The sequence below is a fragment of the Haliotis rubra genome, unplaced genomic scaffold (assembly GCF_003918875.1).
Source record: "Haliotis rubra isolate DU_JTF1 unplaced genomic scaffold, ASM391887v1 Scf781, whole genome shotgun sequence".
Lineage (NCBI taxonomy): Eukaryota > Metazoa > Mollusca > Gastropoda > Lepetellida > Haliotidae > Haliotis > Haliotis rubra.
This window is the reverse complement of record NW_025767503.1, coordinates 235,036-256,632: the sequence shown is the minus strand read 5'-3', so window position 1 is coordinate 256,632 and position 21,597 is coordinate 235,036. Positions and strand designations below refer to the sequence as shown.

Below are 21,597 nucleotides of genomic sequence, written 5' to 3'. Positions count from 1 at the left end.
TTGCAATTTGAAACTATGGATTGGTGTTTAAACACATTTTAATTGTCCGCGCCAAGATGGACCGAACATAGACCAAACACTTAGATAAAGATTTTGAGAATGTAGAGGGAAAGGGCTTCACTTTGACTAACGTGTTTTCTTGAAGTGCTACGATTTGAGACACTATGAATGTATTTGGGTAGATATCAAACTATTCTATAGATGAAAACATATGTCATGATACATAAGTGACGAAACATCTATGACGTTTTATTTGGTTTTAACAACTCAGGCCAAGTCTGTTGTAAACAATTGTGACGGTGGGAGCGTAGGGTACAACCCTGCACTTTTACAAGTTTATATGCTTTAAATACGATTACCAGTGATCTTATTATTTGATTGCATATAGATGTAAAAGGGTTTTCCAGATGTGCATCAGGCTAGAATGAAGTATTTATACATTTCAAATCCTGTTTCGTTTCCCGGTTCCACTTTTACACGTAACCTAGCTCAGCTACATTCGAGTTTAAAGCAATATACTCGCAACAACGTCATTTATGCAGCATGTTTGTGTTTTATGATTTTTCATGATTGTCACGTGTGTATTTTTCATAATTAATATGTGGATATGGTTGTCAACGATGGAGCAATGGACCAATAACATAGTTGGTCCGGACCGGGTATTTGACAATCCTGAAGCCGATTTCTGGTGTCCCCCGCCGTGATATTGCTGGAATATTGCTAAAAGCGGCGTAAAACCAAACTCAGTCAGTCAATGAACCGGTTTGCGCACCCTATCCAGATAATAAGAGATCCGATCAATGATGCTTTATGTGACCACGCCTCTTTAGTATTTGCCTCATTGGGTATTTTGGTGCTGTTCACCTGACTGCTTGCGAAATTTACCTGGGGATGACAGCTGTCGCTGTAATGACTAACGATCACATGCTGTAGACTCAAGGGGTTTGAAAAGCTGCGAGTGATATTACACAATACTGCAAGCATTGCTCAATATTGATGCTTCTTTAGAACCGCGATAGGCTAGGACAGAATCCACTTGCGGCTTTGTCCACATCTCAACATGGCTCCAACATGGCTGGCTGTTCTGAGCGTCGTGTGCTGTCAACAACTTATGGTGCAAGGTGAGTTGAACTTTCTACAGATATCACGGTGCCACTTAGTCTCGGATGTGTAGAATCATTTGTGTGTGGCATCAGTCATTGTACAAGCTGATTACATGAAGCAGTTTATCACCAGGTCGACACGTTTACTGTGGCCAGAGTGGGACGACAGTTTGGTCCTCAGGCCGAGGGCATAATCAACGTTAATAATAAGTAAATCGATTTATGGCATTATTCTTTGATTTGGAAAACACACACGCACACCAAATCAACAACAGGAAAAACAATTAAAACGACATAAAAAAACACTAGATACGATCACATTAGATACAAAATGTATATTAATGATACTCAGATTAAAAGTCACAACCAGGGATACTCTACAACAGGGATAGGTCACTCGCTTGCTTTCTTTACCATTTGTACTAATTAACGTGTGCCTCGTCATGCTCCAACGCACACAGTGACTTGGTTCGGTCCCAGCGCGACTTCGGCTGCGTTTAACAGTACTTCAGCCAGTGTATTGTATAGGTCGGAATTTTACAATGAATGAATGAATGAATGAATGAATGAATGAATGAATGAATGAATGAATTAAGAGCAAGAATTTTATGTGAATGAATGAAAGAAATTAAGAAAAAGAACAAAAGAAAAAGAACATATGTGAATGAATGAAAGAATAAATGATACACCACGGCCATCCCTCCCCAAACATGTTAAAGAACGGAAAACTATCGGTAGAACACATGTTAACATCAGCTGTCCTTTTTCCAAAAAAATTACTTTGAGACATTTTTTTACATTAGTAACTAATTCAGATATCTTATTGCATGTGTGATATGGGCATTGACAGAATGTTAACTGACACTGTCACAGACCCCTCAAGAACAGAAAGTTTAGAACTATCACAAAGCCTTGCAAACACCAGTTTTGTCAAATACTAAGATCAACAAGAAAGAAAGAAGTTTTAGAACTATAACACTCAAGCATCACAAGCACCAATGGCGTATCAGAACAGATTGGCGATATGTAATATTTTTCACACACCTCAAATACACACTAACAAAAAAAAAGAATTAAAACTATCACTATTACTTGCAAAAAACGTTCACCTGATGGTATATTCCCCTCATAAAAATTAAAGGTGTATGTGAAGATGTTTTAGAACAATAACTAGAAACACTGGAAACAACGCCTGTAGTATTTCAATGGCAGATCGTGATATGTTATATTTTTCACACACCTCAAATACAAAGGTGTATGTGAAAGATGTTTTAGAACAATAACTAGAAACACTGAAACAACCCTGTAGTATTTCAATGGCAGATCGGCGATATGTTATATTTTCACACACCTCAAATACACACTAACAATTTTTTTAAATTATAAAACTATTACTATTACTTGCAAACACCTTTCACCTGATGGTACATTCCCTCATAAAAATTGAAGGTGTATGTGAAAGATGTTTTGAACACTAACTAGAAACACTCAAACAACCCTGTAGTATTTCAATGGCAGATCGTGATATGTCATATTTTTTACACACCTCAAATACACACTAACAATTTTTTAAATTATAAAACTATCACTATTACTTGCAAACACCTTTCACCTGATGGTACATTCCCCTCATAAAAATTGAAGGTGTATGTGAAGGATGTTTTTTTGAACACTAACTAGAAACACTCAAACAACCCTGTGGTATTTCAATGGCAGATCGCGATATGTCATATTTTCACACACCTCAAATACACCCTAACAAATTTTTTAGTTATAAAAATATCACTATTACTTGCAAACACCTTTTAACTAAAGGTATATTTCCCTTCTAAAAATTAAAACGAATATGTGAAAGAAGTTTTTAGCGATATAATTTAGTCTTTCTTCGCTGTGTACTGAGAATTGAAGCCAGTGAGCTACAACATGCCCACTTGAAACTTTACTACAAAGCTACTGTACTTATACTGACACTAATAACAAGTATTTGACTTAAAATGAAGTGACAGAATAGGTAACTTATCTTCTACATGTAGGTTTTCAGTTGTCACAACACTCAGCGTATGTAATCAGCTGTTGAAAATAAACCGGGCTCAATCTTAAAAACTATGCTTCCGCCATATTGGCTGCACTGGTCACGTGACGAGCCGAGGCATAGCTTAGGAGCTTTCCGAGGAGTGACCACTCCCCCTTATAGAGTCTCCCTGTCACAACACACCAATTTTGAAACAGAGAGCATATATATCGGTATTTTTTACACGTGTTCTGAAAATCTTTATGGGATATTGTTGGTAGTTTGAAACAAACGTTGTGTAACCAGTTGAAAGTTATCCAACAAACGTTGTGTAACCAGTTGAAAGTTATCCAACAACTGTTGTGTAACCAGTTGAAAGTTATCCAACAACTGTTGTGTAACCAGTTGAAAGTTATCAAACAAACGTTGTGTAACCAGTTGAAAGTTATCCAACAAACGTTGTGTAACCAAACTAAGTTATTCAACGATAGTGATGTCATAATGCCAAACTACTCGAGTGCAAGTGACCTTTCTGTTGCCACCTCGAAATTTTGAATCAATAATTATACTCCATTGAAGAAGTTTTTGACCATAAATGTCAACCAGAAACATTGTGTTTCTGGATGATTAAAATTCAATTTGGTGTCCTGGGATTAGAATTATTTTTCATTTGAATATTTGTAAATGTTTATTTTCATCTATAAAGTAGTCATAACAGTTATCTCCATTTCGTTTTGTTTACATCTAGCATTGCCTGCTTGATTTGTCATCATGGATCAAACTGCTTTCCCGTCCTGTGTGTAATAAATAGATCACAAAACTCTTGGATGTTGAATATGGAAAATATTTCAACTCAGTATTTCTAAACATTTTGATTTATTCACTTGCTTTCGCTCGTGAATAAATCAAAATGTTTGCAAATATTGAGTTGGAATATTTTCCATGTTCAACACCCACTTCTTTGTAATCTCTGTGTGGTCACTATGTGAAAGTATTGAATAACTGGAAAACTTCTTTCCTTCTTTGGCTCGTCAACTGATTCCCCACATGGGCAAATGTGTTAAGCCCATTCTTGTCCTTGATATTGCTGGAATATTGCCAAAAGCGGCGTAAAACTAAACTCAGTCAGTCAGTCTTTCCTTCTTTGTCCTTGTTAGGGACAATAGCCTCAACTAGTGTGCCATGTTCAGCACTAAATGGCATCTGATGCTTATGTAGGATAATTTAAGCATGTTGAGTGGAGTAAGTCAGATGACTTAAAGTAGTAATGTTCTTGCCCTAAACATGCTAAAGCTAGTAATGTTCTTGCCCAAAAGATAGTAATGTTCTTGCCCTAAAGATAGTAAGGTTCTGGCCCTAGAGGTCATACTGTTCTTGCCCTAAATATAGTAATGTTCTTGCCCTAAAGTTAGTAATGTTTTTGCCCTAAAGTTAGTAATGTTCTTGCCCTAAAGTTAGTAATGTTTTTGCCCTAGAGATAGTAGTGTTCTTGCCCTAAAGGAAGTATTGTTCTTGCCCTAAAGTTAGTAATGTTCTTGCCCTAGAGGTAGTAATGTCCTTGCCATAAAGGTAGTAATGTTCTTACCCTAAAGATCATACTGTCCTTGCCCTAAAGATAGTAATGTTCTTGCCCTAGAGGTAGTAATGTTCTTGCCCTAAAGGTAGTCATGTTCTTGTCCTAAAGGTCATAATGTTTTGTCCTAAAGATAGTAATGTTCTTGTCCTAAAGGTTAGTAATGTTTTGTCCTAAAGATAGTAATGTTCTTGTCCTAAAGTTAGTAATGTTCTTGCCCTAAAGGTCATAATGTTTTGTCCTAAAGTTAGTAATGTTCTTGGACATAATTTTCATGATCTGGACAGTTTTAAACTTCTAGAGAATATCTTGCACAGAACCTTCTTCAGTAGCTTTAAGATGGACATATGAAGAGTGCTTGACAATGGTATAAAAATCTTTACCGAAATGTTACATCATACTACACAAAAAGTTGTTATCCATAAAGTATCATACCTTTCTTGTAATTCATCAACTTCTAAAATTCCAATCAAATAAACAGCTTCAGGTGTTAATGCTGTGTGGACATAGCTTCGTTGCCACAATTCACAAGGCAGACCTGCACCCCAACACACCTGTGATCATTGGTATGACTCTTGTTTTGACCCAGTTATGTTTTGAGGTCTGTCAGCACACTATCCATGCCCCTGTGTTTGACTGAAGTGTTAAATGTGTACAACCTGTATCAGCTGGGGCTTTCTTGCCACAGTTACCTGTGTTTGACTGAAGTGTTAAATGTGTACAACCTGTATCAGCTGGGGCTTTCTTGCCACAGTTACCTGTGTTTGACTGAAGTGTTACCTGTGTTGTGACTGGGGCTGTTAAACAGTGTACAACCTGCATCAGCTGGGGCTTTCTTTCTTGCCACAGTTACCTGAGTTTGACTGAAGTGTTAAACGTACAATCCTTGGGCTTTCTTGAGCTGGGGCTTTTAAATGTGCCACAGCTGAGGCTTTCTTGCCACAGTTACCTGAGTTTGACTGAAGTGTTAAATGTGTACAACCTGCATCAGCTGGGGCTTTCTTGCCACAGTTACCTGAGTTTGACTGAAGTGTTAAATGTGTACAACCTGCATCAGCTGGGGCTTTCTTGCCACAGTTACCTGAGTGAGTGTTGACTGAAGTGTTAAATGTGTACAACCTGCATCAGCTGGGGCTTTCTTGCCACAGTTACCTGAGTTTGACTGAAGTGTTAAATGTGTACAACCTGCATCAGCTGGGGCTTTCTTGCCACAGTTACCTGAGTTTGACTGAAGTGTTAAATGTGTACAACCTGTATCAGCTGGGGCTTTCTTGCCACAGTTACCTGAGTTTGCTGACTGGAGTAGTGTTAAAGTGTCCTCAAACCCAGCTCACTCACTACTTCACTACCAATCATTTGCCTGCTTGGCATAAACTGTTGTCTTACCGTAGACTTGGCAAAAAACTAGTTAGATACACATATATTATACCAATCTGATCATGCATAGACTTATGTTGACTGAAGCTTTATTCTTTCTCCAACATCTTTACTCAAGTTAGAAGGAATGTATGTAGATTGGTACTTCAATATCTACAAAATCTCTCTCTATATATATAAGGTTTTGTTACATTGTCTACGATTGGGGCATTTAGGTAAGGGTGTGTCTCTTATCCAATGAAAGCCTATCATTAGTTTCATTGACCATGCTGCCAATGACGTCAAAACATTGTTCTGTTGAATATCAAATGTTTAGAAGCCAGGTGTTTCCATGTGTGGGAAGTTCCTTTAAATGCTCACTTCCACACTGAACAGCTTGCATTTGGTTTTTGTGTAGTTAATATTTGGGATGTCTTTATAGAAATGAGTTAATCTGTTATTTAGTCAGGGCTCGATTTAGTGCTTTGTTAGTAATGTTACTTCCATGGGTGCAACCCAAAATTACAAAGTGCAACCTAGTTATTAGCCTAGCTTGCACCAGGTGCAAGTAAATTTTAGAGAAATAAATCAACAATAAATCTAACATTATAAGCATAAGTATGTCAGCTCATTTTTCTTCTCAACTTTGAATACTTCAATAGCACATTTCTTTCATTACATATTGCAATAAAGCAGTGCAACTGAAATTTGGCTGGAGAAACTAGGGTTTTATCTTAGGTTGCACCTGGTGCATCTTGGTTGCCATCTCTTAAATCGAACCCTGTTTAGTGAATCTGTAAAATGACTGCAATATCTAGACATTGCCCAAGTGAAACATTTTACACATTGACGCCTAAGACGCTGTGAAAATAATGACTAAGTGTTGTCTGTCTCGAATAGATGAAATTCTCAGTGATAAGTAGTTGAATGAATCGGTTCTGTACTAAAAAAATAGATGAAACCGAAAAACATATATTATATTATAAATTAAAACCGACAAAAGTTCTATGAATAATGAGGCAGTACCTTGTATTTGAATATATCCATCAGTGATGGCTAGCTGGAGAAGGTAGTGTTCCGTGTCATGTGTCTTCTAACAATCTAATATTGTAAAATATATAGAGTGCTTCTGGACATTGTAAATCATCATAGGTTTTCAACTGGTCTTGTGACTTTGTTTCAGATTTTTAAGGTTGGATCAGCTGAGATAGACTGTCTAGTGAAACCTACATACATAAACAGTAATTTGACAAGTCATCTGTGCAAGACAACAGAGATTAATCAATAAACATGATCCATTGATCAATGTTTTTGCTTTACTCATTTGACATTTCCTCTGTTACCATGGTTACTGCGCTTCCACATGGATTATCACATGACTTGTGATATATTAACTGTGCACAGGCAAATATAAATTTATCTGTATTGTATTGGTCTTTGACCTAATAAAAGTCTTGTCTTGTCTTGTAATATATTAACATCAGACCTGAATTCAGAAGGTTGAGAAATTAACCAGGCACAAGGTAGTTTGTCAGGTAGTCAGACTGGTGTTACCTCTAATTGCGCATGTTACATATTCTTTAGCTGAGCATCCAGTGATATGCAGCAGAACCAACAGCAAATGTCAGTAAATGGAAGTGAACAGGTCCTAGTTACTGTTGGTTTGATCTTTGTCAGTGATCTTTGTCAGGTAATCAGACTGGTGTTACCTCTAATTGCGCATGTTACATATTCTTTAGCTGAGTATCCAGTGAATGGTGGTGTGACAATACAGGTGGAGGTATATACAGGTCTCAGGGGTGGAAATAACCCATTGCCCGACGCCCAGTTCAGTGTTTTTCTGTCGGGCAAGCAAATTTGTATATCATGCTGTAGCGATGTCCAGTTGACTTTCCAGTGTTAATTATGTTGTTTATTTAAAAAATCAACAAGAAAATCGGCCGGTATAGTGGAAAACTTATCAGGGCAAGTGATTTTACACATGCCACTGTACCGGAGTACACTAGCAATTCAGGGGCGGTGGGGTAGTCTATTGATTCAAGCGTTGGCTCATCACACCGAAGACCCGGGTTTGAATCCCCACATGGGTACAATGAGTGAAGCTCATTTCTGGTGTCCTCCGCCGTGATATTGCTGGAATATTGCTAAAAGCGGCGTAAAACCAAACTCAGTCAGTCAGTCACTAGCAATTCTAAAGTTATTTCCACCCCTGGGACTCCAAACATTGAATGCGGGTTTAATTCCTCGCATGGGTGATTCATTTGATTTCTTAAATTTGTGGTGTTCCCCGCTGTGATATTGCAGGAATACTGCTAAAAGCAATGTAAAACTAATCTCGCTTATCATGGGTGACAACAACACCCTTTGTATTGTATGAAATTTAGTTGCCTAAGAAACTGAAGGGCCATTGCCACTTTGAGGATACCAACTGATTAACACTGTTGCTTAAATCATAAATATACACATTTACTGTGAACTAAAGTAACTAATTGTAAATAGATGTTTACCAAAGTGGATTTTTGAGTTATAGAAGATGCAAAATGGGGTTGATTTCGTTTAAAATAAATCAAATCTGTGGTTTTGATATGATAGGTCAGCTGGCCTGAAATTGGCCATCAAGGTACACTAAACTGTTTGAGTCATATGAACATCCACAAAATGTTCATTTTGTCTGGGTGTTCAGGTTGAAGAAATTAATTAACACATCCCATTTGGTATGCATACCTGTGTATATACACAGTCTCACAGCAGCTGAACCCGTGTAGATCCGGGTTAGAATTGGTCTTCAGCAACCCATGCTTGTTGTAAGAGGCGACTAACAGGATCGGGTGGTCAGGCTCGCTGACTTGGTTGACACATGTCATCGTATCTCAATTACGTAGATCGATGATCATGCTGTTGATCACTGGATTGTCTGTCCAGACTTGATTATTAACAGACCGCCGCCATATAGCTGGAGTATTGCTAAGTGCCGCATAAAACAACCAACCAACAGCAGCGGCAGTGTTAGTGTGCAGGATGGAGGGCTCATGGATCAGGGAACCAGAGTCAGATATGCAGCAGAACCAACAGCAAATGTCAGTAAATGGAACTGTACTGATCCTATTTAATGTTGGCTTCATCTTTGTCAGTGATCTGTGTCAGTGATCTTTGTCAGTGATCTGTGTCAGTGATCTTTGTCAGTGATCTGTGTCAGTGATCTGTGTCAGTGATCTTTGTCAGTGATCTGTGTCAGTGATCTTTGTCAGTGATCTGTGGACCAGTACTGAGAAAGGAGTTAGTAACATGTTAAATGCCTTGTTTTACAGTCAACGAAAATAACAATTCCTTTCACCCATTAGCATGTCAAAGGCTGTTCATTTGGAATCTATGTCACTGATATCTGATACAGAAGGTGATTGCCCTTCAATGTCTCGTCACTGATACTTGAGGATATCTGAATGTGAAGTGCTATTTCTCCTCTCTCTATACTTATCTTGAGGATATCTGAATGTGAGGTGCTATTTCTCCTCTCTCTATACTTGTCTTGAGGATATCTGAATGTGAGGTGCTATTTCTCTATACTTGTCCTTCGTTCCAGGTGAAGACGTGAAGGAGATGAAGAAGTGTACGTCCGACGCCAATGTGACTTTCAACCTGGCATGCAAGAATAACGAGATGATGTATTACATGCATTCCAAACTGCAAGATATGACCGATGATTGTAAGCCTGGTGGTGACTGTAACTTCCAACACTCCGTCAGCACGGACACGGACTGCGTGGGGGTTTCGGCTTGTAACAAGACAGTGCGGAAAAGCTGGTATGAAGATGGTTGTAACAAGACCGGCTTCTTTCAACCTACTTTATTATATGAGTGTATTCCTGGTATGTATAATATTTTCTTTGTGCCATGATGTATGAGAGAGTGAATATTTGCTTGTTTGTTCAGTGATATGGTGGCAGTCTGTAAATGATAAAGTCAGGACCAGACAATCCAGTGATCAACATCCTTAGCATTGATCAACGCCATTGGGATACAATGACATGTGTCAACCAAGTCAGTGATCCTGACTACATGATCCCATAAGTTGCCTTTAAAACAGGCATAGGCTGCTGAAGACCAGTTCTAACCCGGATCTTCACGTGTGGTTGTGCCACAATATCACAATAATATGAAAACAGCCTGTGTTACCATGCCGACTGAGTGTTCCCCGTGTAGACAGCAGGAGTTGATATTGACAACCAATCAATGACTTCCTACACTGTCCTGGAAGTACACCATACAAACATCGGCAAGTACCTCTTCCTGGAAATCACAATTGTGATGTGTTCAGTACACAATGGCAACATGTGTGTTTTGCATGTGATGTAGAATGAAATGTTTCTCCATCATTGTGAGTGCTGTATTGCCTTTACACTTGGGGCAGGGCAGGCTGAAGGTGTGTAGGTTTTTAGGTTATGCAGACTCTCAAGTACTGAATTTGACATAGTGAGTGAGTTGGGTTTTACATCGCTTTCAGCAATATGCCAGCAATATCATGGCGGGGACACCAGAAATGGGCTCAACACATTGTACACATGTGGGAAATCGAACCAGTGTCTTTGGCGTGACAAGCGAAAGCTTTAACCACTAGGCTACCTCCACCGCTGTGAATCTGACATAGAAAACTGCATGTAGGTCAATTATTTGGACCCAAGAAATGTAGTAAGTCAAAAAGTCAAAAAATGAAATGCAATGTTCTCTTTCGATTGGCTTTCATCAGCCGACATTAGCCAGTATTGCTTCATTTCCCAGTGAATCTTTTTTCCAGCAGTCTTGTGGCCCAGAAAAAAAATACTTCCTTTTTTGTTGTCAACATCGGCCTTAACAATTGAGGCAGGCAGCAGTCTGTGTCTCAGTTCAAGATTTGATACCCTTTACTTTTAGTATATCATGACACATCTGATTCCATGCTTAGTATCTGTCAAAACCATCTGTCAGTTTGAGATGTCATTGGTGTGTAACTGGTGACCCTCGACTGTCTGAAACATTTCTACAGTCTTGTTTGAAGCTTGACACTTTCTCCAGGGCTGATAGTTAGAAGGAAAGCAGTAATCAATGACTCATGTACCCAAGGAGTTTCAGAGCCAGGAAACAATACATAACATGGCTAACATGGCTGAGTCTTGGTCTCCATAGCCCTGACTGTGTTGCAGTGCTGCCTGAGTCACTCACTCCCTCCCTCCCTCACTCCCTCACTCCTTACTCACTCACTCACTCACTCACTCACTCACTCACTCACTCACTCACTCACTCACTCACTCACTCACTCACTCACTCACTCATCACTCACTCACTCACTCACTCACTCACTCACTCACTCACTCACTCACTCACTCACTGTTGTATTCCAGAGACACCTGTTGACATCTGTGGTGAGGCTGGTCTTGCAGCTGGTGCTGACAAGTATGTGTATCTGAAGTCTCCATACTACCCCGAGAAGGTCAGCTCTCCGTACCCGAATCGGACCTGCACCTGTGACATCCGGGGTTCTGAAATGAGATTACAGATCCTGGAAGCCAAGATCCTGGCCCGCTCAAATGACACCAAGAAGTATACCATGACTGCAGGCTTCACCGTATATCCCAATGATAGAGAGGTTAACACTGTCACAGGACATATCTTCTCCGGTGTGCTGCCATTTACAGCTAGAGAGTTGAAGGACGTCAAGCATGTCAGGCTGGTGTATAATGCTGGAGGGAAGGAGGGCAAAGATGACAACTATTTGTGGATGAGAGTTAAAGGTAAGAGACTTGTTTCACAGGATTTCAGAGTAGCCCATGTCTCGGAGAGTAGCACATGTCATTGAGTATATTTAAGTCTGTCCCATTGGTTTCTTGAAAAGTAGGGACTGTGTATTGCAATTTGCAGCTAAAATATGACATTGTAAACAAATAGTGCAGTATATGAAGGGAAGCAGCTGTTATTATGAAGGCTGATGTGCAGGTGATTTCATAGCGTCAGTGATATCAATTTATAACGAGCAAAATACAGCATATTGAGTGTCAAAACAATTGTTTGTTTATGTTGTAGGTAAATCAGCCGTGACCGTGGCATGCAATGGAGCACCAGAGCCAAGTACACCTGCCCCCGACCCCACCAACAAGGTCGCTCCGACCTACTCAGGTATGTCCAACATGTATGCTTGGTCAGTCTCACAACCCATGTGTGTAGCGATCCACGTGTACCGCTGTGTATAGCAACCCACCTGTGCCGCTGTGTGCAGACACCCATGTGTGCCACAGTGTGTAGACACCCATGTGTGCCGCTGTGTATAGACACCCATGTGTGCCACAGTGTGTAGACACCCATGTGTGCCGTTGTGTATAGACACCCATGTGTGCCGCTGTGTATAGACACCCATGTGTGCCGCTGTGTGCAGACACCCATGTGTGCTGCAGTGTGTAGACACCCATGTGTGCCGCTGTGTGTAGCGATCCACGTGTGCCGCTGTGTATAGCAACACACCTGTGCCACTGTGTGTAGACACCCATGTGTGCCGCAGTGTGTAGACACCCATGTGTGCCGCTGTGTGTAGACACCCTTGTGTGCCGCTGTGTGCAGACACCCATGTGTGCCGCAGTGTGTAGACACCCATGTGTGCCGCAGTGTGTAGACACCCATGTGTGCCGCTGTGTGTAGACACCATGTGTGCCGCTGTGTGTAGACACCCATGTGTGCCGCTGTGTATAGACACCCATGTGTGCCACAGTGTGTAGACACCCATGTGTGCCACTGTGTATAGACACCCATGTGTGCCGCTGTGTATAGACACCCATGTGTGCCGCTGTGTATAGACACCCATGTGTGCCGCTGTGAGTAGACACCCAAGTGTGCCGCTGTGTGTAGTGATCCACGTGTACCGCTGTGTATAGCAACACACCTGTGCCACTGTGTGTAGACACCCATGTGTGCCGCTGTGTGTAGACACCCTTGTGTGCCGCTGTGTGCAGACACCCATGTGTGCCGCTGTGTGTAGCCACCCATGTGTGCCGCTGTGTGTAGCGATCCACGTGTACCGCTGTGTGTAGACACCCACATGTACCGCTGTGTGTAGACACCCATGTGTGCCGCTGTGTAGACACCCACATGTGCCACTGTGTGTAGACACCGACATGTACCGCTGTGTGTAGACACCCATGTGTGCCGCTGTGTAGACACCCACCTCTGCCGCTGTGTGTAGACACCCACCTCTGCCGCTGTGTGTAGACACCCATGTGTGCCGCAGTGTGTAGACACCCATGTGGTGAAACTGGGGCTTTGGTGTTTGCTTTACCCATTACGCTATGGCTACTCCCCTACCACCCTGATGGGGATATGGGATCGGGGGCATGGGTGCCACTGTTCATTATGTGCGACCTGTTTTGTACTGTGTTGTTATTCCCTGGTCAGGTTGTATGTGACGTCAACCACTGATGTGTAGTGTGTTGTTATTCCCTGATGAGGTTGTATGTGACGTCAACCACTGATGTGTAGTGTGTTGTATGTGACGTCAACCACTGATGTATAGTGTGTTGTTATTCCCTGATCAGGTTGTATGTGACGTCAACCACTGACGTGTAGTGTTGTGTTATTCCCTGATGAGGTTGTATGTGACGTCAACCACTGACGTGTAGTGTTGTGTTATTCCCTGATGAGGTTGTATGTGACGTCAACCACTGATGTGTAGTGTTGTGTTATTCCCTGATGAGGTTGTATATGACGTCAACCACTGACGTGTAGTGTGTTGTTATTCCCTGATGAGGTTGTATGTGACGTCAACCACTGATGTGTAGTGTTGTGTTATTCCCTGATCAGGTCGTATGTGACGTAAACCACTGACATGTAGTGTGTTGTTATTCCCTGATGAGGTTGTATGTGATGTCAACCACTGATGTGTAGTGTGTTATTCCCTGATGAGGTTGTATGTGACGTCAACCACTGACGTGTAGTGTTGTGTTATTCCCTGATGAGGTTGTATGTGACGTCAACCACTGATGTGTAGTGTTGTGTTATTCCCTGATGAGGTTGTATATGACGTCAACCACTGACGTGTAGTGTGTTGTTATTCCCTGATGAGGTTGTATGTGACGTCAACCACTGACGTGTAGTGTTGTGTTATTCCCTGATCAGGTCGTATGTGACGTCAACCACTGACATGTAGTGTGTTGTTATTCCCTGATCAGGTTGTATGTGACGTCAACCACTGGAGTGTAGTGTTGTGTTATTCCCTGATCAGGTCGTATGTGACGTCATCCACTGATGTGTAGTGTGTTGTTATTCCCTGATCAGGTTGTATGTGACGTCAACCACTGACGTGTGGTGTTGTGTTATTCCCTGATCAGGTAGGTATGTGGCGTCAACCACTGGCGTGTAGTGTTGTGTTATTCCTGATCAGGTTGGTATGTGGCGTCATCCACTGATGTGTAGTGTGTTGTTATTCCTGATCAGGTTGTATGTGGCGTCAACCACTGGCGTGTAGTGTGTTGTTATTCCCTGATCAGGTTGTATGTGGCGTCAACCACTGGCGTGTAGTGTTGTGTTATTCCTGATCGGAATTAGGTATGTGGCGTCAACCACTGGCGTGTAGTGTTGTGTTATTCCTGATCAGGTTGTATGTGGCGTCATCCACTGATGTGTAGTGTGTTGTTATTCCTGATCAGGTTAGGTATGTGACGTCAACCACTGACGTGTAGTGTGTTGTTATTCCCTGATCTGGTTGTATGTGACGTCAACCACTGACGTGTAGTGTGTTGTTATTCCCTGATCAGGTTGTATGTGACGTCAACCACTGATGTGTAGTGTGTTGTTATTCCCTGATCAGGTTGTATGTGACGTCAACCACTGACGTGTAGTGTGTTGTTATTCCCTGATCAGGTTGTATGTGACGTCAACCACTGACGTGTAGTGTGTTGTTTTTCCCTGATCAGGTTGTATGTGACGTCATCCACTGATGTGTAGTGTGTTGTTATTCCCTGATCAGGTTGTATGTGACGTCAACCACTGACGTGTAGTGTTGTGTTATTCCCTGATCAGGTTAGGTATGTGGCGTCAACCACTGACGTGTAGTGTTGTGCTATTCCCTGATCAGGTCGTATGTGACGTCATCCACTGATGTGTAGTGTGTTGTTATTCCCTGATGAGGTTGTATGTGACGTCAACCACTGATGTGTAGTGTGTTGTATGTGACGTCAACCACTGATGTATAGTGTGTTGTTATTCCCTGATCAGGTTGTATGTGACGTCAACCACTGACGTGTAGTGTTGTGTTATTCCCTGATGAGGTTGTATGTGACGTCAACCACTGATGTGTAGTGTTGTGTTATTCCCTGATGAGGTTGTATATGACGTCAACCACTGACGTGTAGTGTGTTGTTATTCCCTGATGAGGTTGTATGTGACGTCAACCACTGATGTGTAGTGTTGTGTTATTCCCTGATCAGGTCGTATGTGACGTAAACCACTGACATGTAGTTATTCCCTGATCAGGTTGTATGTGACGTCAACCACTGACGTGTAGTGTTGTGTTATTCCCTGATGAGGTTGTATGTGACGTCAACCACTGATGTGTAGTGTTGTGTTATTCCCTGATGAGGTTGTATGTGACGTCAACCACTGATGTGTAGTGTTGTGTTATTCCCTGATGAGGTTGTATATGACGTCAACCACTGACGTGTAGTTATTCCCTGATCAGGTTGTATGTGACGTCAACCACTGATGTGTAGTGTTGTGTTATTCCCTGATCAGGTCGTTTGTGACGTTAACCACTGACATGTAGTGTGTTGTTATTCCCTGACGAGGTTGTATGTGACGTCAACCACTGATGTGTAGTGTGTTATTCCCTGATGAGGTTGTATGTGACGTCAACCACTGACGTGTAGTGTTGTGTTATTCCCTTATCAGGTCGTATGTGACGTCAACCACTGACATGTAGTGTGTTGTTATTCCCTGATCAGGTTGTATGTGACGTCAACCACTGGAGTGTAGTGTTGTGTTATTCCCTGATCAGGTCGTATGTGACGTCATCCACTGATGTGTAGTGTGTTGTTATTCCCTGATCAGGTTGTATGTGACGTCAACCACTGACGTGTAGTGTTGTGTTATTCCCTGATCAGGTTAGGTATGTGGCGTCAACCACTGGTAACCACTGTGTAGTGTTGTGTTATTCCCTGATCAGGTCGTATGTGACGTCATCCACTGATGTGTAGTGTGTTGTTATTCCCTGATCAGGTTGTATGTGACGTCAACCACTGACGTGTAGTGTGTTGTTATTCCCTGATCAGGTTGTATGTGACGTCAACCACTGACGTGTAGTGTTGTGTTATTCCCTGATCAGGTCGTATGTGACGTCAACCACTGACGTGTAGTGTTGTGTTATTCCCTGATCAGGTCGTATGTGACGTCATCCACTGATGTGTAGTGTGTTGTTATTCCCTGATCAGGTCGTATGTGACGTCAACCACTGACGTGTAGTGTGTTGTTATTCCCTGATCTGGTTGTATGTGACGTCAACCACTGACGTGTAGTGTTGTGTTATTCCCTGATGAGGTTGTATGTGACGTCAACCACTGATGTGTAGTGTGTTGTTATTCCCTGATCAGGTTGTATGTGACGTCAACCACTGACGTGTAGTGTGTTGTTATTCCTGATCAGGTTGATCAGGTTGTATGTGATCAGCGTCAACCACTGGCGTGTAGTGTGTTGTTATTCCCTGATCAGGTTGTATGTGACGCGTCAACCACTGATGTGTAGTGTGTTGTTATTCCCTGGTCAGGTTGTATGTGGCGTCAACCACTGGAGTGTAGTGTGTTGTTATTCCCTGATGGTTGTATGTGTTGTATGTTGTGCCCTGTCAATGTGACGTCAACCACTGGCGTGTAGTGTGTTGTTATTCCCTGATCAGGTTGTATGTGACGTCAACCACTGACGTGTAGTGTTGTGTTATTCCCTGATCAGGTTGTATGTGACGTCAACCACTGATTTGTAGTGTGTTGTTATTCCCTGATCAGGTTGTATGTGACGTCAACCACTGATGTGTAGTGTGTTGTTATTCCCTGATGAGGTTGTATGTGACGTCATCCACTGATGTGTAGTGTGTTGTTATTCCCTGATCAGGTTGTATGTGACGTCAACCACTGGAGTGTAGTGTGTTGTTATTCCCTGATCAGGTTGTATATGACGTCAACCACTGATGTGTAGTGTGTTGTTATTCCCTGATCAGGTTGTATGTGACGTCAACCACTGACGTGTAGTGTGTTGTTATTCCCTGATCAGGTTGTATGTGACGTCAACCACTGACATGTAGCCATTGTAAATTACATCATGATTCCTTCTCTTCAGGGTATCATCAGCTGACAGTGGCCAGTCTAGTTGCCGTGGTTACAGCCATTGTGTTGTTTGGTGCCGCCTAACTCAAGAACTCATGTAAGTACATATTAATAGCATCAATACAGGAAGTAGAACTAGTTTATTGTTATGTAAATACCTACTGTAGTGAGGGTGATTAAATGCCTTAAAGCACATGGGCATACTTATTTAATATGCGTGTAATGTATTAGACATGATGAAGATTATCAAAATAAGTGCGATATTATGTTTTTTAATAAAAATAATTGCCCTAGGGCAGTTAATCAATTATGCAAATAAAACACCTCCAAGAACAATGGACATAACTTTCCAGAGTGTTTTTGGATATTAAACTGGTGCTGACAGGAAACATAGTGATATGAAACCTTTATCTGTTTATATGTTCTGTTATGGTAATATGCATCATGTGTTTTAGGGCCGCCGACAACAGAAGGGAACCGCTGAGATGGCCGAAGAAGATTAGTCAGAATTTCCTCCACATCAAATATTAAATTCAAATAGCAATAGGAGCTTTAACTGAAATGTTCCACTCTTCCATTTACCATCTGAGATGTACAAACGGAAAGAAATATTTGAGGTTTAATATTTTGAAGCAGGGTAATGCCAGTTGCCCCCCTCACTAAGGTCTGTTCTACAATCGGGACCTCATTTCTTCATACATAAGGCTAGAGTCCTGTATCCTAAACTTATCCTATAGATTTTTTGATGTACGACTACATGGAGACATGGCCTTTGAATCTCACAAGAAATGTAAGAGCAAGTGTTTTATATTTAACTAAACCAAAAACAATCTTGAACAACATTTATCAACAATCTTTGTAAAACTGTTTAAAACATGCTTTTCACAAAATGGGAAAGGATGTAAAATAATGATTACTGGCATTCATTTTGGTGGCAGTATTGTTTGCCTGCACCTCTGTAATCTAGTGTTCTCCTCCCTGTGCTACAGATACGATGCATAAGACTTTTGTTAGATGGTACATCATTCCTCACATTTCCTTGTCTACATTTGGTTCAGATACAAAATACATCTCTTTTAAGGGCCAGTATCATGTTAATATCAACAGAATTCGTATATAATCCCAGTATATGATATTTAACCAGGATTATCAACCAATAGTGCTCATCAGTGGAGGATTATGAGAATATATGGCATTTCTCAACAGCTGGGGCAGTGTGTATCTACTGTACTGACCAGGTTGTTGGGATCATTTCTTCTGTAGTTCCAAACATTTTTATGTTTTTAATGTAGACTTTTTATTGACGACCTTGTATTCATATATTTAATTAATATGCAGCAGGTGCTTGGCCAGTAAAACGACTCTTCACTCTTGTGTTGGTTGAGTGTATGGACATATATCATTTATTGCTTACACTACCCCCTCCCCAACATTATCAGAGTTACTTTGTCATTTCTGTGCCCCGCCCCGAGATATATGTGACAGTTTTCAGAGACGATGAAATCCATGTACCTTTCAGATGTCACACATACATAATCTACCAGGCCCACCATGTTACATGTCGTACAATATTTCAGTGCAATAATTTATAACTAAGATGGAGATATTTTTTAATGAAAAAAGGTTATGACAATCGATATCTTTTGTTTTTCTCCAACCAAAACACCTCCAAATGTATTTTTCTCAAGAGATCAGGTAATTTTTATGTGTATATGTGTTGAGTATCAGGGTATAATCTCAATCACCTGTGTTCTTGGTTTGTCCATCTCTTTACACCTATACGAGTGCCTTTAGTATGTTGTATCTTTGTTTTACATGTTATATATGTCCAACGTGCTACATAAGTAAGCTAACATTTAATCTTGCTTGGCTATATGTTTTAGACAAAAAGTTTTGGGTTTGTTTTTTTGAGAACAAGTTTTTGTGTTTGAAAACACTGAGCATAATAAATTTTGTTGAATTTACAGAGTCTCAGTCTCATTATTTTGTCCATTAGCTTGAAAATGGAACAGTTTTTAGTTCATTTTCTGTGATCCAGTATTGTCTCATTTCTGTGACAGGATCACTTGCTTGATAACAGTGTTTGTAGCTACACTGACACGTCGCTCATATTATATAAAGAAGTTGTATATCCATAGAACTCCTCTCGTTCATTACACCAACTTCTAAATGCCACTCAAAGAAGTAAGAATTACTGGACAGAAACTTCCACGACTCGTCATCCAGGCTCGTGGCTGACGTCACAGACTGTTGAACACAAGCTATTGATTTAAGGGAGATTTTCTGCATGTTCTAAACAGACATTTTCATGTTTATTTGAACGGAAGCAGTTTTCTAGTAATGTACACACTATAGTCTTCCTCTGTGTGTGTGTGTGTGTGTGTGTGTGTGTGTGTGTGTAGCCTAGTGGTTAAAGCGTTCGCCTCTCGTAATGCTGAAGACCCATGTTCGATTCCCCAGATCGGTTCAATATGTTAAGCTAATTTCTGGTGTTCTCTGCCATGACACCGCTGGAATATTGCTAAAAGTGGTGTAAAACCGCACTCACTCATCATGAGTGGGAAAACAAGTGTGTGACTAATGACAAGGGATTTTAGTTCGTGATGAGTGTGGTTTAAAATTGCATGGAATCCAAACATGGTATCATCCAAAGGCATTTAATATAAGAAACTATTTCCTTTCTGCATTTGGTTCCTCACTGATGTCCGTTTTGCCAAGATTACCTTAATTCCATCAAATTGGTTCCAGATGAATGGGGCAGTGGGGTAGTCTAGTGGTTAAAGCGTTGGCTCGTCACGAAGACCTGGGTTCGAATCCCCACATGGGTACAATGAGTGAAGCCCATTTCTGGTGCCCCCCGCCGTGATATTGCTGCAATATTGCTAAAAGCGTCGTAAAACCAAACTCAGTCAGTCAGTCCAGGTGAATGCGAGTGTCAGTACCTGCGAACCTTTATACATTGTACATCTTTGCTGCCAAGAAAAACACAAGATGAATTATCTGAATATTTTATTAACATGGTAAAAGTTTCCCAAACCAATGTTATATCACAGAATACTTGTGCAATTTAGTTTTACACCGCATCATTGCAGTGGGATGTGACACAAACATGGCTATATGAGCATACATGTACATCTTACACTTACAGAATGTAGCATTGAAAGGTAATTCCAGTAGACAGTTCAATAGTTATGTAACAATCAAACATGACTACAAACAGTTTAAGAAACAATAAGCAGCTGGTGAAACAATCAGCCCTGGTAACATTAAGCAGCTGGTGAAACAATCAGTCTTGGTAACATTAAGCAGCTGGTGAAACAATCAGTCTGGTGAAACAATCAGTCCTTGGTAACATTAAGCAGCTGGTGGTAACATTAAGCAGCTGGTGAAACAATCAGCCCTGGTTACATTAAGCAGCTGGTGAAACAATCAGCCCTAGTAACATTAAACAGGTGGTGAAACAATCAGCCCTGGTAACATTAAGCAGCTGGTGAAACAATCAGCCCTGGTAACAGTCCCTTTGGCTCAAAAGGGGACCGATGAATTGCAATCTAACTCGAAATCTAATAAACATATAATACTCAATGAAACGCTGATCATAATCAAAACATCAGACCAACTCTATGAGTTTGCAGAAATTTTGTCCTAACAATACAAAAACGTTGCTTAACTACTATCATTTAAGTTTTGACACAGTTCACTATTTGTTACGAGCAAGGAGTGCAAAGAGAAGAATAGCCATGTATTCATCAGTCTGCTTTTGAGTCAGACGGACTATGGATAACTGGTAAAACAATGGGTCTAAGTAACATTAAGCAGCTGGTAAAACAACCAGTCTCGGTAACATTAAGTAGCCGGTAAAACAGTGGGTCTAAGTAACATTTAGCAGCTGCTAAAACCAGTCACAGTAACATTAAGCAGCTGGTAAAACAAGCAGGTACATGGTAGGTTCAATGGATGCACGTAATACTGGTAATTATCAACCAATCAATGTTGTGACACCTGAAAGGGAGATCTATACTAACACATTATGTCGCCAAGTTACACAACTACTGCTGATAATGAACTTCTACTGCATGAAATTGACCTCAAGAAGTCTTATAACCTGGAGCCCTGCCGGTGGGATGAGGACGGTACATGTTTGACCTGGCAACTTGTGTAAACAACAGGTATTCTAGCTAGTAGAATAATGAAATGTTTTGGTGCACCATTAAAACAATACAGTAAT

The 21,597-nt window shown here is 40.9% G+C and overlaps 1 protein-coding gene across 1 annotated transcript; it reads left to right on the top strand.

Moving 5' to 3' along the window:
- The first annotated feature begins 739 nt into the window (after positions 1-739).
- On the top strand, positions 740-19,335 carry LOC124260920. The gene is made up of 6 exons (XM_046695243.1): positions 740-1,121; positions 9,624-9,908; positions 11,418-11,807; positions 12,097-12,189; positions 17,383-17,466; positions 17,825-19,335. The coding sequence occupies exons 1-5, from the start codon at positions 1,061-1,063 to the stop codon at positions 17,451-17,453; spliced, it is 900 nt and encodes a 299-aa protein (XP_046551199.1). The 5' UTR covers positions 740-1,060; the 3' UTR covers positions 17,454-17,466; positions 17,825-19,335.
- Positions 19,336-21,597: the final 2,262 nt, after the last annotated feature.

Excerpts from the sequence above, each read along its gene's own strand:
- LOC124260920 (XM_046695243.1), top strand. The coding sequence starts at position 1,061 with ATGGCTCCAACATGGCTGGCTGTTCTGAGCGTCGTGTGCTGTCAACAA. Across the intron at positions 9,909-11,417 it reads ATTATATGAGTGTATTCCTG|AGACACCTGTTGACATCTGT; the intron begins GTATGTATAATA and ends GTTGTATTCCAG. Across the intron at positions 12,190-17,382 it reads GGTCGCTCCGACCTACTCAG|GGTATCATCAGCTGACAGTG; the intron begins GTATGTCCAACA and ends CCTTCTCTTCAG.